Source organism: Dendrobates tinctorius, unplaced genomic scaffold (genome assembly GCF_039654945.1).
Source record: "Dendrobates tinctorius isolate UK_male_01 unplaced genomic scaffold, ASM3965494v1 ptg000213l, whole genome shotgun sequence".
NCBI lineage: Eukaryota > Metazoa > Chordata > Amphibia > Anura > Dendrobatidae > Dendrobates > Dendrobates tinctorius.
Genome location: NW_027361880.1, coordinates 5,829,487 through 5,844,159, shown reverse-complemented (window position 1 = coordinate 5,844,159; position 14,673 = coordinate 5,829,487). Strand labels below are relative to the sequence as shown.

Here is a 14,673-nt window from a genome sequence, read left to right as displayed (position 1 = left end):
CTACTCCCCCTATCAGGGCATATACATAAGAGCAGTGTACTACTCCCCCTATCAGAGGGCATATACATAAGAGCAGTGTACTACTCCCCCTATCAGGGCATATACATAAGAGCAGCGCACTACACCCCCTATCAGGGCATATACATAAGAGCAGTGTACTACTCCCCCTATCAGGGCATATACATAAGAGCAGTGTACTACTCCCCCTATCAGGGCATATACATAAGAGCAGTGTACTACTCCCCCTACCAGAGGGCATATACATAAGAGCAGTGTACTACTCCCCCTATCAGGGCATATACATAAGAGCAGTGTACTACTCCCCCTATCAGGGCATATACATAAGAGCAGTGTACTACTCCCCCTATCAGGGCATATACATAAGAGCAGTGTACTACTCCCCCTATCAGAGGGCATATACATAAGAGCAGTGTACTACTCCCCCTACCAGAGGGCATATACATAAGAGCAGTGTACTACTCCCCCTACCAGAGGGCATATACATAAGAGCAGTGTACTACTCCCCCTATCAGAGGGCATATACATAAGAGCAGTGTACTACTCCCCCTATCAGGGCATATACATAAGAGCAGTGTACTACTCCCCCTATCAGAGGGCATATACATAAGAGCAGTGTACTACTCCCCCTATCAGGGCATATACATAAGAGCAGCGCACTACACCCCCTATCAGGGCATATACATAAGAGCAGTGTACTACTCCCCCTATCAGGGCATATACATAAGAGCAGTGTACTACTCCCCCTATCAGGGCATATACATAAGAGCAGTGTACTACTCCCCCTACCAGAGGGCATATACATAAGAGCAGTGTACTACTCCCCCTATCAGAGGGCATATACATAAGAGCAGTGTACTACTCCCCCTATCAGGGCATATACATAAGAGCAGTGTACTACTCCCCCTATCAGGGCATATACATAAGAGCAGTGTACTACTCCCCCTATCAGGGCATATACATAAGAGCAGTGTACTACTCCCCCTATCAGAGGGCATATACATAAGAGCAGCGCACTACTCCCCCTATCAGGGCATATACATAAGAGCAGTGTACTACTCCCCCTACCAGAGGGCATATACATAAGAGCAGTGTACTACTCCCCCTATCAGAGGGCATATACATAAGAGCAGTGTACTACTCCCCCTATCAGAGGGCATATACATAAGAGCAGTGTACTACTCCCCCCTATCAGGGCATATACATAAGAGCAGTGTACTACTCCCCCTATCAGAGGGCATATACATAAGAGCAGTGTACTACTCCCCCTATCAGGGCATATACATAAGAGCAGTGTACTACTCCCCCCTATCAGAGGGCATATACATAAGAGCAGTGTACTACTCCCCCTATCAGGGCATATACATAAGAGCAGTGTACTACTCCCCCTATCAGGGCATATACATAAGAGCAGTGTACTACTCCCCCTATCAGAGGGCATATACAAAAGAGCAGTGTACTACTCCCCCTATCAGGGCATATACATAAGAGCAGTGTACTACTCCCCCCTATCAGGGCATATACATAAGAGCAGTGTACTACTCCCCCCTATCAGAGGGCATATACATAAGAGCAGTGTACTACTCCCCCTATCAGAGGGCATATACATAAGAGCAGTGTACTACTCCCCCTATCAGGGCATATACATAAGAGCAGTGTACTACTCCCCCTATCAGGGCATATACATAAGAGCAGTGTACTACTCCCCCTATCAGAGGGCATATACATAAGAGCAGTGTACTACTCCCCCTATCAGGGCATATACATAAGAGCAGTGTACTACTCCCCCTATCAGGGCATATACATAAGAGCAGTGTACTACTCCCCCTATCAGGGCATATACATAAGAGCAGTGTACTACTCCCCCTATCAGGGCATATACATAAGAGCAGTGTACTACTCCCCCTATCAGAGGGCATATACATAAGAGCAGTGTACTACTCCCCCTATCAGGGCATATACATAAGAGCAGTGTACTACTCCCCTTATCAGAGGGCATATACATAAGAGCAGTGTACTACTCCCCCTATCAGGGCATATACATAAGAGCAGTGTACTACTCCCCCCATCAGAGGGCATATACATAAGAGCAGTGTACTACTCCCCCCTATCAGGGCATATACATAAGAGCAGTGTACTACTCCCCCTATCAGAGGGCATATACATAAGAGCAGTGTACTACTCCCCCTATCAGGGCATATACATAAGAGCAGTGTACTACTCCCCCTATCAGAGGGCATATACATAAGAGCAGTGTACTACTCCCCCTATCAGGGCATATACATAAGAGCAGTGTACTACTCCCCCTATCAGAGGGCATATACATAAGAGCAGTGTACTACTCCCCCTATCAGGGCATATACATAAGAGCAGTGTACTACTCCCCCTATCAGGGCACATACATAAGAGCAGTGTACTACTCCCCCTATCAGAGGGCATATACATAAGAGCAGTGTACTACTCCCCCTATCAGAGGGCATATACATAAGAGCAGTGTACTACTCCCCCTATCAGGGCATATACATAAGAGCAGCGTACTACTCCCCCTATCAGAGGGCATATACATAAGAGCGGCGTACTACTCCCCCTATCAGAGGGCATATACATAAGAGCAGTGTACTACTCCCCCTATCAGAGGGCATATACATAAGAGCAGTGTACTACTCCCCCTATCAGGGCATATACATAAGAGCAGTGTACTACTCCCCCTATCAGAGGGCATATACATAAGAGCAGTGTACTACTCCCCCTATCAGGGCATATACATAAGAGCAGTGTACTACTCCCCCTATCAGGGCACATACATAAGAGCAGTGTACTACTCCCCCTATCAGAGGGCATATACATAAGAGCAGTGTACTACTCCCCCTATCAGAGGGCATATACATAAGAGCAGTGTACTACTCCCCCTATCAGGGCATATACATAAGAGCAGTGTACTACTCCCCCTATCAGAGGGCATATACATAAGAGCGGCGTACTACTCCCCCTATCAGAGGGCATATACATAAGAGCAGTGTACTACTCCCCCTATCAGGGCATATACATAAGAGCAGTGTACTACTCCCCCTATCAGGGCATATACATAAGAGCAGTGTACTACTCCCCCTATCAGGGCATATACATAAGAGCGGCGTACTACTCCCCCTATCAGAGGGCATATACATAAGAGCAGTGTACTACTCCCCCTATCAGGGCATATACATAAGAGCAGTGTACTACTCCCCCTATCAGAGGGCACATACATAAGAGCAGTGTACTACTCCCCCTATCAGGGCATATACATAAGAGCAGTGTACTACTCCCCCTATCAGGGCATATACATAAGAGCAGTGTACTACTCCCCCTATCAGGGCATATACATAAGAGCAGTGTACTACTCCCCCTATCAGGGCATATACATAAGAGCAGTGTACTACTCCCCCTATCAGAGGGCATATACATAAGAGCAGTGTACTACTCCCCCTATCAGGGCATATACATAAGAGCAGTGTACTACTCCCCCTATCAGAGGGCATATACATAAGAGCAGTGTACTACTCCCCCTATCAGAGGGCATATACATAAGAGCAGTGTACTACTCCCCCTATCAGGGCATATACATAAGAGCAGTGTACTACTCCCCCTATCAGAGGGCATATACATAAGAGCAGTGTACTACTCCCCCTACCAGGGCATATACATAAGAGCAGTGTACTACTCCCCCTATCAGGGCATATACATAAGAGCAGTGTACTACTCCCCCTATCAGGGCATATACATAAGAGCAGTGTACTACTCCCCCTATCAGGGCATATACATAAGAGCAGTGTACTACTCCCCCCCTATCAGAGGGCATATACATAAGAGCAGTGTACTACTCCCCCTATCAGAGGGCATATACATAAGAGCAGTGTACTACTCCCCCTATCAGGGCATATACATAAGAGCAGTGTACTACTCCCCCTATCAGAGGGCATATACATAAGAGCAGTGTACTACTCCCCCTATCAGGGCATATACATAAGAGCAGTGTACTACTCCCCCTATCAGAGGGCATATACATAAGAGCAGCGTACTACTCCCCCTATCAGGGCATATACATAAGAGCAGTGTACTACTCCCCCCTATCAGAGGGCATATACATAAGAGCAGTGTACTACTCCCCCTATCAGGGCATATACATAAGAGCAGTGTACTACTCCCCCTATCAGGGCATATACATAAGAGCAGTGTACTACTCCCCCTATCAGAGGGCATATACATAAGAGCAGCGTACTACTCCCCCTATCAGGGCATATACATAAGAGCAGTGTACTACTCCCCCTATCAGGGCATATACATAAGAGCAGTGTACTACTCCCCCTATCAGGGCATATACATAAGAGCAGTGTACTACTCCCCCTATCAGAGGGCATATACATAAGAGCAGCGTACTACTCCCCCTATCAGGGCATATACATAAGAGCAGTGTACTACTCCCCCCATCAGAGGGCATATACATAAGAGCAGTGTACTACTCCCCCCTATCAGGGCATATACATAAGAGCAGTGTACTACTCCCCCTATCAGAGGGCATATACATAAGAGCAGTGTACTACTCCCCCTATCAGGGCATATACATAAGAGCAGTGTACTACTCCCCCTATCAGAGGGCATATACATAAGAGCAGTGTACTACTCCCCCTATCAGGGCATATACATAAGAGCAGTGTACTACTCCCCTTATCAGAGGGCATATACATAAGAGCAGTGTACTACTCCCCCTATCAGGGCATATACATAAGAGCAGTGTACTACTCCCCCTATCAGGGCATATACATAAGAGCAGTGTACTACTCCCCCCATCAGAGGGCATATACATAAGAGCAGTGTACTACTCCCCCCTATCAGGGCATATACATAAGAGCAGTGTACTACTCCCCCTATCAGAGGGCATATACATAAGAGCAGTGTACTACTCCCCCTATCAGGGCATATACATAAGAGCAGTGTACTACTCCCCCTATCAGGGCATATACATAAGAGCAGTGTACTACTCCCCCTATCAGGGCATATACATAAGAGCAGTGTACTACTCCCCCTATCAGAGGGCATATACATAAGAGCAGCGTACTACTCCCCCTATCAGGGCATATACATAAGAGCAGTGTACTACTCCCCCCATCAGAGGGCATATACATAAGAGCAGTGTACTACTCCCCCCTATCAGGGCATATACATAAGAGCAGTGTACTACTCCCCCTATCAGAGGGCATATACATAAGAGCAGTGTACTACTCCCCCTATCAGGGCATATACATAAGAGCAGTGTACTACTCCCCCTATCAGAGGGCATATACATAAGAGCAGTGTACTACTCCCCCTATCAGGGCATATACATAAGAGCAGTGTACTACTCCCCTTATCAGAGGGCATATACATAAGAGCAGTGTACTACTCCCCCTATCAGGGCATATACATAAGAGCAGTGTACTACTCCCCCCATCAGAGGGCATATACATAAGAGCAGTGTACTACTCCCCCCTATCAGGGCATATACATAAGAGCAGTGTACTACTCCCCCTATCAGAGGGCATATACATAAGAGCAGTGTACTACTCCCCCTATCAGGGCATATACATAAGAGCAGTGTACTACTCCCCCTATCAGAGGGCATATACATAAGAGCAGTGTACTACTCCCCCTATCAGGGCATATACATAAGAGCAGTGTACTACTCCCCCTATCAGAGGGCATATACATAAGAGCAGTGTACTACTCCCCCTATCAGGGCATATACATAAGAGCAGTGTACTACTCCCCCTATCAGGGCACATACATAAGAGCAGTGTACTACTCCCCCTATCAGAGGGCATATACATAAGAGCAGTGTACTACTCCCCCTATCAGAGGGCATATACATAAGAGCAGTGTACTACTCCCCCTATCAGGGCATATACATAAGAGCAGCGTACTACTCCCCCTATCAGAGGGCATATACATAAGAGCGGCGTACTACTCCCCCTATCAGAGGGCATATACATAAGAGCAGTGTACTACTCCCCCTATCAGAGGGCATATACATAAGAGCAGTGTACTACTCCCCCTATCAGGGCATATACATAAGAGCAGTGTACTACTCCCCCTATCAGAGGGCATATACATAAGAGCAGTGTACTACTCCCCCTATCAGGGCATATACATAAGAGCAGTGTACTACTCCCCCTATCAGGGCACATACATAAGAGCAGTGTACTACTCCCCCTATCAGAGGGCATATACATAAGAGCAGTGTACTACTCCCCCTATCAGAGGGCATATACATAAGAGCAGTGTACTACTCCCCCTATCAGGGCATATACATAAGAGCAGTGTACTACTCCCCCTATCAGAGGGCATATACATAAGAGCGGCGTACTACTCCCCCTATCAGAGGGCATATACATAAGAGCAGTGTACTACTCCCCCTATCAGGGCATATACATAAGAGCAGTGTACTACTCCCCCTATCAGGGCATATACATAAGAGCAGTGTACTACTCCCCCTATCAGGGCATATACATAAGAGCAGTGTACTACTCCCCCTATCAGAGGGCATATACATAAGAGCAGTGTACTACTCCCCCTATCAGGGCATATACATAAGAGCAGTGTACTACTCCCCCTATCAGGGCATATACATAAGAGCAGTGTACTACTCCCCCTATCAGGGCACATACATAAGAGCAGTGTACTACTCCCCCTATCAGAGGGCATATACATAAGAGCAGTGTACTACTCCCCCTATCAGAGGGCACATACATAAGAGCAGTGTACTACTCCCCCTATCAGGGCATATACATAAGAGCAGTGTACTACTCCCCCCTATCAGAGGGCATATACATAAGAGCAGTGTACTACTCCCCCCTATCAGAGGGCACATACATAAGAGCAGTGTACTACTCCCCCTATCAGGGCATATACATAAGAGCAGTGTACTACTCCCCCTATCAGAGGGCATATACATAAGAGCAGTGTACTACTCCCCCTATCAGGGCACATACATAAGAGCAGCGTACTACTCCCCCTATCAGGGCATATACATAAGAGCAGTGTACTACTCCCCCTATCAGGGCATATACATAAGAGCAGTGTACTACTCCCCCTATCAGGGCATATACATAAGAGCAGTGTACTACTCCCCTTATCGGAGTCACATTGTCCTCTACAGATAGTAATGGGCTATAAATACACTACCAGCTTTTCGTGCATTTATCTGGCACACAAGGGAGGGGTGACATTGTGCTTCTAGAGAACAGAGGGGTCACATTGCACTGGGGTCCCCGAGCCGGCACAAGGTCAGTGCATGAGGCAGCTCCGGATACCGGGGAGCCCGCCATCTCCGTCTGCCCGCCCCCGCTCGCTGACATTCCGGTGCCGGCACGTTACCTGTGAGCCCGCATCCCGCGCCCGGCGCGTCCTCCCGCGGTCCCCGTGCTCTGCCATAGCTGCTCAGCAGATGCCCTCCTCCTCCTCCTCCTCCTCCTCAGCTGCAGGTGACGTCAGGACACCAACCTGCAGGAGCACGTTAAAGGGACAGGCGGGTGATTGTGATGGCGGAGGCGCCACCCGGTGCAATAATGTGTCCCCGGTAACAATGTCTTCTCTAGTAACCCATGCTATAGGTATGGTGGTCCCTCGGGAGCGGCTGGAGTTACTTTGCCCAGTAAATGCCCACCAGCAGGGGTGGGGCCTGGCTGGCACTACAGGAAGAGAACCAGCAGTTGCTGCATTCACTGCAGTGCATTGGCTTACCCAGCACCCCTATACTGTCCTTGGGCGGCCAGGCAGGTGTGGGGGCCACAGCTGGCACTTTCACTAGTCACATGACCCATTGCACTGTGGGTGGGCTGTCAGGGGCAGGTATCTGGTGCCCCTTATCCTGTGACCTATTAGCGCACCAGAGTCTTCCCCACCGGTTACACTAATGACACTCTGATCAGCGTATGAGCCGAGGGTCATCTTAGTGTGATCCGATTCTCTCCCATGTAAGAATCAGAGCTCAAGTGGGGAGACGATGGAGAACTTCATTCCTCCATCTTCTCCATTGTCTCTGGCCGCGGATGTCAGACTGCACTCTGATGATATCCGAGTGCAGTCCAATAATTCACACACGCCCATCTATTTTATTATTTCTAAACACTGTTTTTCAGTGATTCCTTTGTATCCCCGTTCATACTGCACCCACACACACAAATGATAGACCATTTGAAAGGTAAACTTGCCCCCTTCAGCAAAAAAATAGCCAAACAAACCACACATCCACGATTTGATCACAAAATACAGTTTAAATGTTAATTTTCATAAACCTGCAGTAAGGAAATATGACCTGCAGGTGGCACCACAGTACCCCAAAGCACACTACCAACACATTTGTAAACCTGCACTGCTTTTTCGCTGATCACTTCGCCCCACACACACATGATACACCATTTGAAAGGTAAACTTGCTCCCTTCAGCAAGAAAACAGCCAAACAAACCACACATCCACAATTTTATCACTAAATACAGTTTATAAATTCATTTTCATAAACCTGCAGAAAGACACAATGACCTGCAGGTGGCACCTTAACCGGAAGACATTTTTTGGCCTCTACTTATCAAAACAATTTATTGTATTACCAATCTACATATATAAATACCTGTCTGTGTTCATCAGCTCATGAAATACATTTACATTTGACCAGCTTGCTTTTGCTGAAATTGCCTGCGCCCCCGACGACCAATGTGCGAAAATTTCGCACGGGCAAAGCTAGTAGATCTGAATTCCGGAGCCACAGATCTGCCTTGCCGCATAGTACAACATTGGTCCGAGTGCTGTCCAATAAAACATCAGCGAGCACTCGGCAGCGGTCATGAGAGCCCATCCTTACACTAATAGTAGTTGTAAGCCTAACCCTAAACTAATCCCCATCCCAAAGGGTTAGACGGAGTGTAAACTTATAAAGACAGCTCTTAGTATTGGACGAAGACATTACTGTGTACTACATATTCAATGCTGCCTTCATTCATTAGCTGCTAAGCATCTGTCATCCCGATCCCTGCATGTGCAGCGCCCAGCAGCGGAGATGGGTTTGTCATTGGCTGCTGCGCTCTTCTTACACAGCGACCGAGATGACAAAGATCATTTAATTGTGCTGATCTTTGTCCTTTTGGTCTCTCTACCTCTGCATTCTGTGTAAGCAGATTTGTGAATCACCCACTGCGCCACTCCAAGAAGAAGTGGTATCAATCCAGTGAGATGCGGGCAATGGGGTGAAAGTTTGGGCCCTTATAGCCTTTGGCACCCAGGGCAACTCCACTGGTGGCATACAAATATGAAATAATGCACAGGTGGCAGTTTATGGGTAGGCTGTATATTCACTGTGCTGGCACAGGCTGTTATTCTCTACATACCTTCCGGGAAAATCGGGCACATTGTGTGAAAGCCCACTTTTTCATTTATATATTTATGGTTTCAATTAAACACAATGACAAAATGGTCTGAATTAGAAATATTTAATTTTAAATTAAAACCTGCTTGGGGTGTAATGTGCAGAAAGGCAGGGTCAGCGTTGGCGGCAGGCAGACCAGGCAGCTGCCTAGGGCCCCCGCTCCCCCAGGGGCCCCCAGCTACCGGCAGGTTACACAGCCGTTATGGGGCCCGTGAGGTAGGGGGGCCCACCTGCCGCCAGCGCTGACTCCCCCCCCGCCACATTGACCTATACCAGCGTCATAGACGCCGGTACAGTTCAAAGTAATGATAAAGGAGAGAGTGTCAGTTGACGCTCCCTCTCCTATCATTCCCCGCTCTGCCTCTGGCATGGCGGGTGCACGATGACGTCATCACGCAGTCACTGTGTCCAGGCAGTGCAGCTGCTGAGGCAGGAGCACGAGGAGAGGCGAGGATTGTATTTTTTTTCTTTTTTTAATGTAACAGTGAGTACTGGACTATGGGGCCATTCTCGGGGGGGGGGGGTTATATGCTATTTGGTGCAATGCTATATACCATGTGGGGCTGTGCTATATACCATGTGGGGTACATTATACATTATATTCTATGTGGGGCTACATTATATTCTATGGGGAGGTGGGCTGTATTCTATTCTATTCGGGGCTACATTGTATTCTATGGGGGAGCTGCATTATATTCTATGGGGGCTTCATTATACTTTATGAGGGGGCTACATTATATTCTATTGGGGCTGCATTATACTATATGAGAAGGGCTACATTGTATTCTATGGAGGTGCAACATTATACTATATGAGGGCTACATTGTATTCTATGGAGGTGCAACATTATACTATATAAGGGGCTGTATTATATTCTATGGGGGGCTGCATTATACTCTATGAGGGGGCTGCCATATATTCTATGGAAGAGCTGCATTATAGCATACGAGGGGGGCTGCATTATATTCTATGGGGGGTTACATTATATTCTGTGGGGTGGCTGCATTATACTATAAGAGGGGGGATGTATTATATTCTATGGGGGGTTACATTATATTTTATGGTGGGGCTGCATTATACTCTGTGGGGTGGCTACATTATACTGTATTGAGGACTATGGGGAATACATTATACTATATGAAGAACTATGGGGTCCATTATACTATGGGACGTGAATTGTACTACATGGATGACTGGCGGTGTATTATACTATATGGAGCACTATGAGGAGTGTATTATTCTATATGGAGGACTGAGCAGTGTATTTTAATATTTGGAGGACTATGAGGAGTGTATTACATTATATGGAGGACTGTTATTAACTCATTTTCTGGTCTGCCTCTGGTTTCTGGTGAGGGAGCTGGTTCTGCTGACAGAGGAGTTGTGAGTTCTCTTTCCGGGCTCCCTCTGGTGGTGGCAGGAGGTAGTGAAGCTGATCTAATTAACAGAGACCTGCCACCTGATAATGAGGAAGAGGATTGGACATATGGAGTCTCAGACTAGATTTAAGACAGCCGACTCCCAATTCCCATGCTGGTGATTTTTTCCTGCCTCCTGAGGTCTTAGTTTCCAGCTCAGTTCCTGCCTTCTCAAGCTAAGTTATCTTTGCTATTGTTCACATTTGATTTGGTTTTGTCTATTCAGTTTTGTGTGGTCAGCCAGCCCCTGCTGGGGCTGTGCTGAATTTCCATCCTTATGTTACTGTTTGTGTCAGTTTGCTTTTTGTCCCTTATTAGATTGGCCTCTTTTTGCTCTGTTCTCAGAATATGCCAGAGTGCTGATTTAGTGGGAGAAGTCTAGTGACTTCAGGGTATTTTTTGCAGGGTTTTTTTGGCATGATTGCAGACAGTATCTTTCCTTTCCTGTCCTTTCTAGTTAGTATGGGCCCCATCGTTTGCTCAGCCTATTTTCCTACCTGTGTTCATGTTTTCATCTTGTCTCACCATCAATACATGTGTGGGGGCTGTCTATTCCTTTGGGGTCTGCTCTGGGGCAGTTTTAGATTTCCCCTTTTTTTGCTTTAGGCTGTGTTCACACACAGCATTTTTTTAGCGGTTTTTACCGCGGTTTTCACTATACAACCGCTATAAAACCGCTAAAAATAAGCTGCACAGTCTTTTCTATGCATTTTTCACTTTTTGTGCACATTGATGCGTTTTTTACCGCGAAGAAAACGCATCGCGGTAAAAAACGCAGCATGCACATTAATTTTGTGGATTTTTCCGCGGTTTTGGCTTCTTCCATGCGTTTAGAAACCGCTGCGGTAAAAAACGCATCAAAAGCGCATCAAAACCGCGCAAAAAACGCGCCAAAAACGCCGCAGGAAAAATAGGTGCGGTTTCTGGGAAGGGATTCAGGTTTTTGTGCAGAAATTTTCTGCAACGTGTGCACTTAGCCTTAGGCTTATTTAGTCCTCCGGCTGTGACGAGGCATCTAGAATGATCGTAGGTACGCTCCACGACTGCTGTTAGTTGTGTGGTTGGGATCAGGGGTCTGCAATCCGTGTAGTTACCAACCTCTCTGGTTTTCTGTGACGTGGCTTGGTCTTGTTTTCCTCCTCGGTGACCCATTCATAACAGAGGACTATGGGGCGTGTATTATACTATATGGAGGACTGAGTGTATTTTAATATATGGAGGGCTATGAGGAGTGTATTATACTATATGGCGGACGATGAGGCGTGTATTATACTGTATGGAGGACTATGGGGCACATTATATTATATGGAGGACTATGGGGTGTAAACTGTAGATGTGCTGCTGATAACATGATACTGTATGGTGATCTGTTAGTGATCCATTAGTGATCGTTCTGTCCCCATCATTCTTTCTCAGACGGTGGAAAGAGGCCGGGAAACACGTGTTGAATGACTTCAATATTGTCGATCACCCTCAGCGCATGTAAATACAATCAAAATGCTTCTGTGTGATGTGCAATATGTTAGCATTTGGGGGGCCATTTTAAACTTTGCCTAGGGCCCCACTTTGCCTAAATCCGGCCCTGCAGATAGGAGGCAATAGACTAGAGTAATATAAGATATTAAATAATAGAAGATAAATAATAGGATCAGAGTAATTTGGGTCAAAAGTATTGAGTTCCTCAACAAAAAAAATAGACTTTTAGTGGGTTTCTACAGGACCTAAACATTAATGAGGTAGTCTCAATTTTCTCAAGGGACAGGCGATACCTTTCCAATCGCTGGTGGTCTGACCGCCATGGCCCCCAGCAATCCTGAGAACTTGGGAGCCCCGGCTGAAGTGAGTTGTGGTTGATCATGTGCACTATCGTTCCATACACGTTTACTGGGAGCAGCACTTAGCTGGTTTTCGGTCGACGTGGGCGAACCTGAACAGAAAAGTTTGGCGTTTGTAACAGACAGTGACTGATTGGGCCTGAACGCCGAACACGGATTTTCTGCTGAAGTCTGATGCAGTGTTTGGGTAAGTCCGTGGTGGCTCAGGAGGAAAGAGATTTTTTTCGGGTTCTGGTGAAAATTCGGGTACTGTTCTGGTACCAGAACCTGAACTTTCACCGGTCCACCCATCTCTAGTCTTTGGTTATCCTGGTGCTTACAAGCTGTTGCCTATAGAGCTTGTAAGCAGGCCCGGATTGGTAATATGCCCAAATGAGCATTTTCCCGCTGGGCCGCTGTCATGTGGGCCGCGGGCGGCAGCGACCGCTCATCTGGCCGCTTGCCAGCTGATGCGGCCACTGGTCTGGCTGTTGTTCCTTCCGCCGGCCCTCTGCGCGCACTGCAGTGAGATAAGCCGCCACGCACCCCATCCTCGCCCTAGCTTGAGACCCCCCCGCAGCCACTCACAGCATCGCTTGCCTGCTCTCTTCTCTGTACACAGGACCTGTGATGAGGTCACAGGAGGGGAGGAGTCAGGGGTCACATGATCAGGAGCATTTGTCCAGACCCCTGATCATGTGACCCCCTGACTCCGCCCCTCCTGTGACCTCATCACAGGTCCTGTGCGCACAGCCCTGCCTCTTGGTGTCTGCCGGACTCTGCTGTGCTGGTTGTCATGGTGCTGGATGAGGTAAGTATGTGTGGGGTCAGGAGGGGTTTACAGGGTAGATGTAGCAGAGCTGTGTGTTTATGAGGTGTACGGAGCGGAGCCGTGTGTGTACGAGGTTTACGGAGCGGAGCCGTGTGTGTACGAGGTGTACGGAGCGGAGCCGCGTGTGTACGAGGTGTACGAAGCGGAGCTGGATGTGTACAAGATGTACGGAGAGGAGCCGTGTGTGTATGAGGTGTACAGAATGGAGCCGCGTGTACAAGGTGTACGGAGAGGAGCCGCGTGTGTACGAGGTGTACGGAGAGGAGCCGCACGTGTATGAGGTGTACGGACCGGAGCCGTGTGTGTATGGGGTATACGGAGTGGAGCCATATGTGTACGGGATGTACGGAGCGGAGCCAAAAGTGTGTACGAAGCATACAAAGCAGGCTTTTCCCACGGACACAGGAGTACACGGCGGAGCCCCGAGGAGCATTTTAAAACTCACACATGACGTTCTACCGGAAGTGATATGCTGGAAGCTGACCGGAAATGAGATCATTTCATGAGGAGATTGTGACGGAACTAGGAATGCTTCAGTTCCATCACCATGTCCTCCTCCGACAACGCAGACAGCAGGATCGCCTTGGAATCGGGGATGCCGGCCATGTGAGCGGATCATGATATGTCCTGCATCGGGAGGCTCAGGTGGGCACTACAATGGGAGCTGGGCTGCTATAGTATCTTTATAGAATCTCTCTTTATTTCTCTCTTTTTCTTTCTTTCTCATTCTCTGTTCTGTCTTTTCCTCATTTTCTCTCTCTCTGTTCTTTCTTTCTCTCTCTAATCTTTCTTTTTTCTTTCTCTCTCTCTCTCTGTTCTTTCTTTCCCCTCTTTCTTTCTTTTTCTTTCCTCTCTTTCTCTCTGTTCTTTCTTTCTTTCCCCCTCTTTCATTCTCTGTTCTTTCTCTCTCGCTCTCCTTTCTCTCTCTGTTTTCTTTTTTCTCTCTGTTTTCTCTTCCTTAGTGCAAGTCAGAGTGCCCATAATGCCAGCCACTGTGCCCTCAGTACCAGTCAGTGTGATCAGCAGTGCTAAATGGGTGCGGTGGGGCGTGGACATGGGTGTGACTAGTTGTGAAATGGATGTGGCCGGGGCGTGGCCTAAAATTTGCAGCTCCCTCTCTCCCTTCTTCAAAAGTTGGGGGGTATGATAGGGGCGGC

General features: G+C 47.5%; 1 protein-coding gene across 2 annotated transcripts in view; it reads right to left on the bottom strand.

Moving 5' to 3' along the window:
* The window catches only part of INPP5J (inositol polyphosphate-5-phosphatase J), a 70,835-nt gene extending 63,099 nt beyond the window's left edge, over window positions 1–7,736 (bottom strand). The window contains exon 1 of one of the 2 annotated variants that reach the window (XM_073554798.1): window positions 7,408–7,736. In XM_073554798.1, coding sequence (XP_073410899.1) covers window positions 7,408–7,464 — 57 coding nt within the window. In that variant the 5' untranslated portion in view covers window positions 7,465–7,736. The remainder of the gene's footprint in view (window positions 1–7,407) is intronic. The other variant, XM_073554799.1, reaches the window with a different exon arrangement.
* Window positions 7,737–14,673: the final 6,937 nt, after the last annotated feature.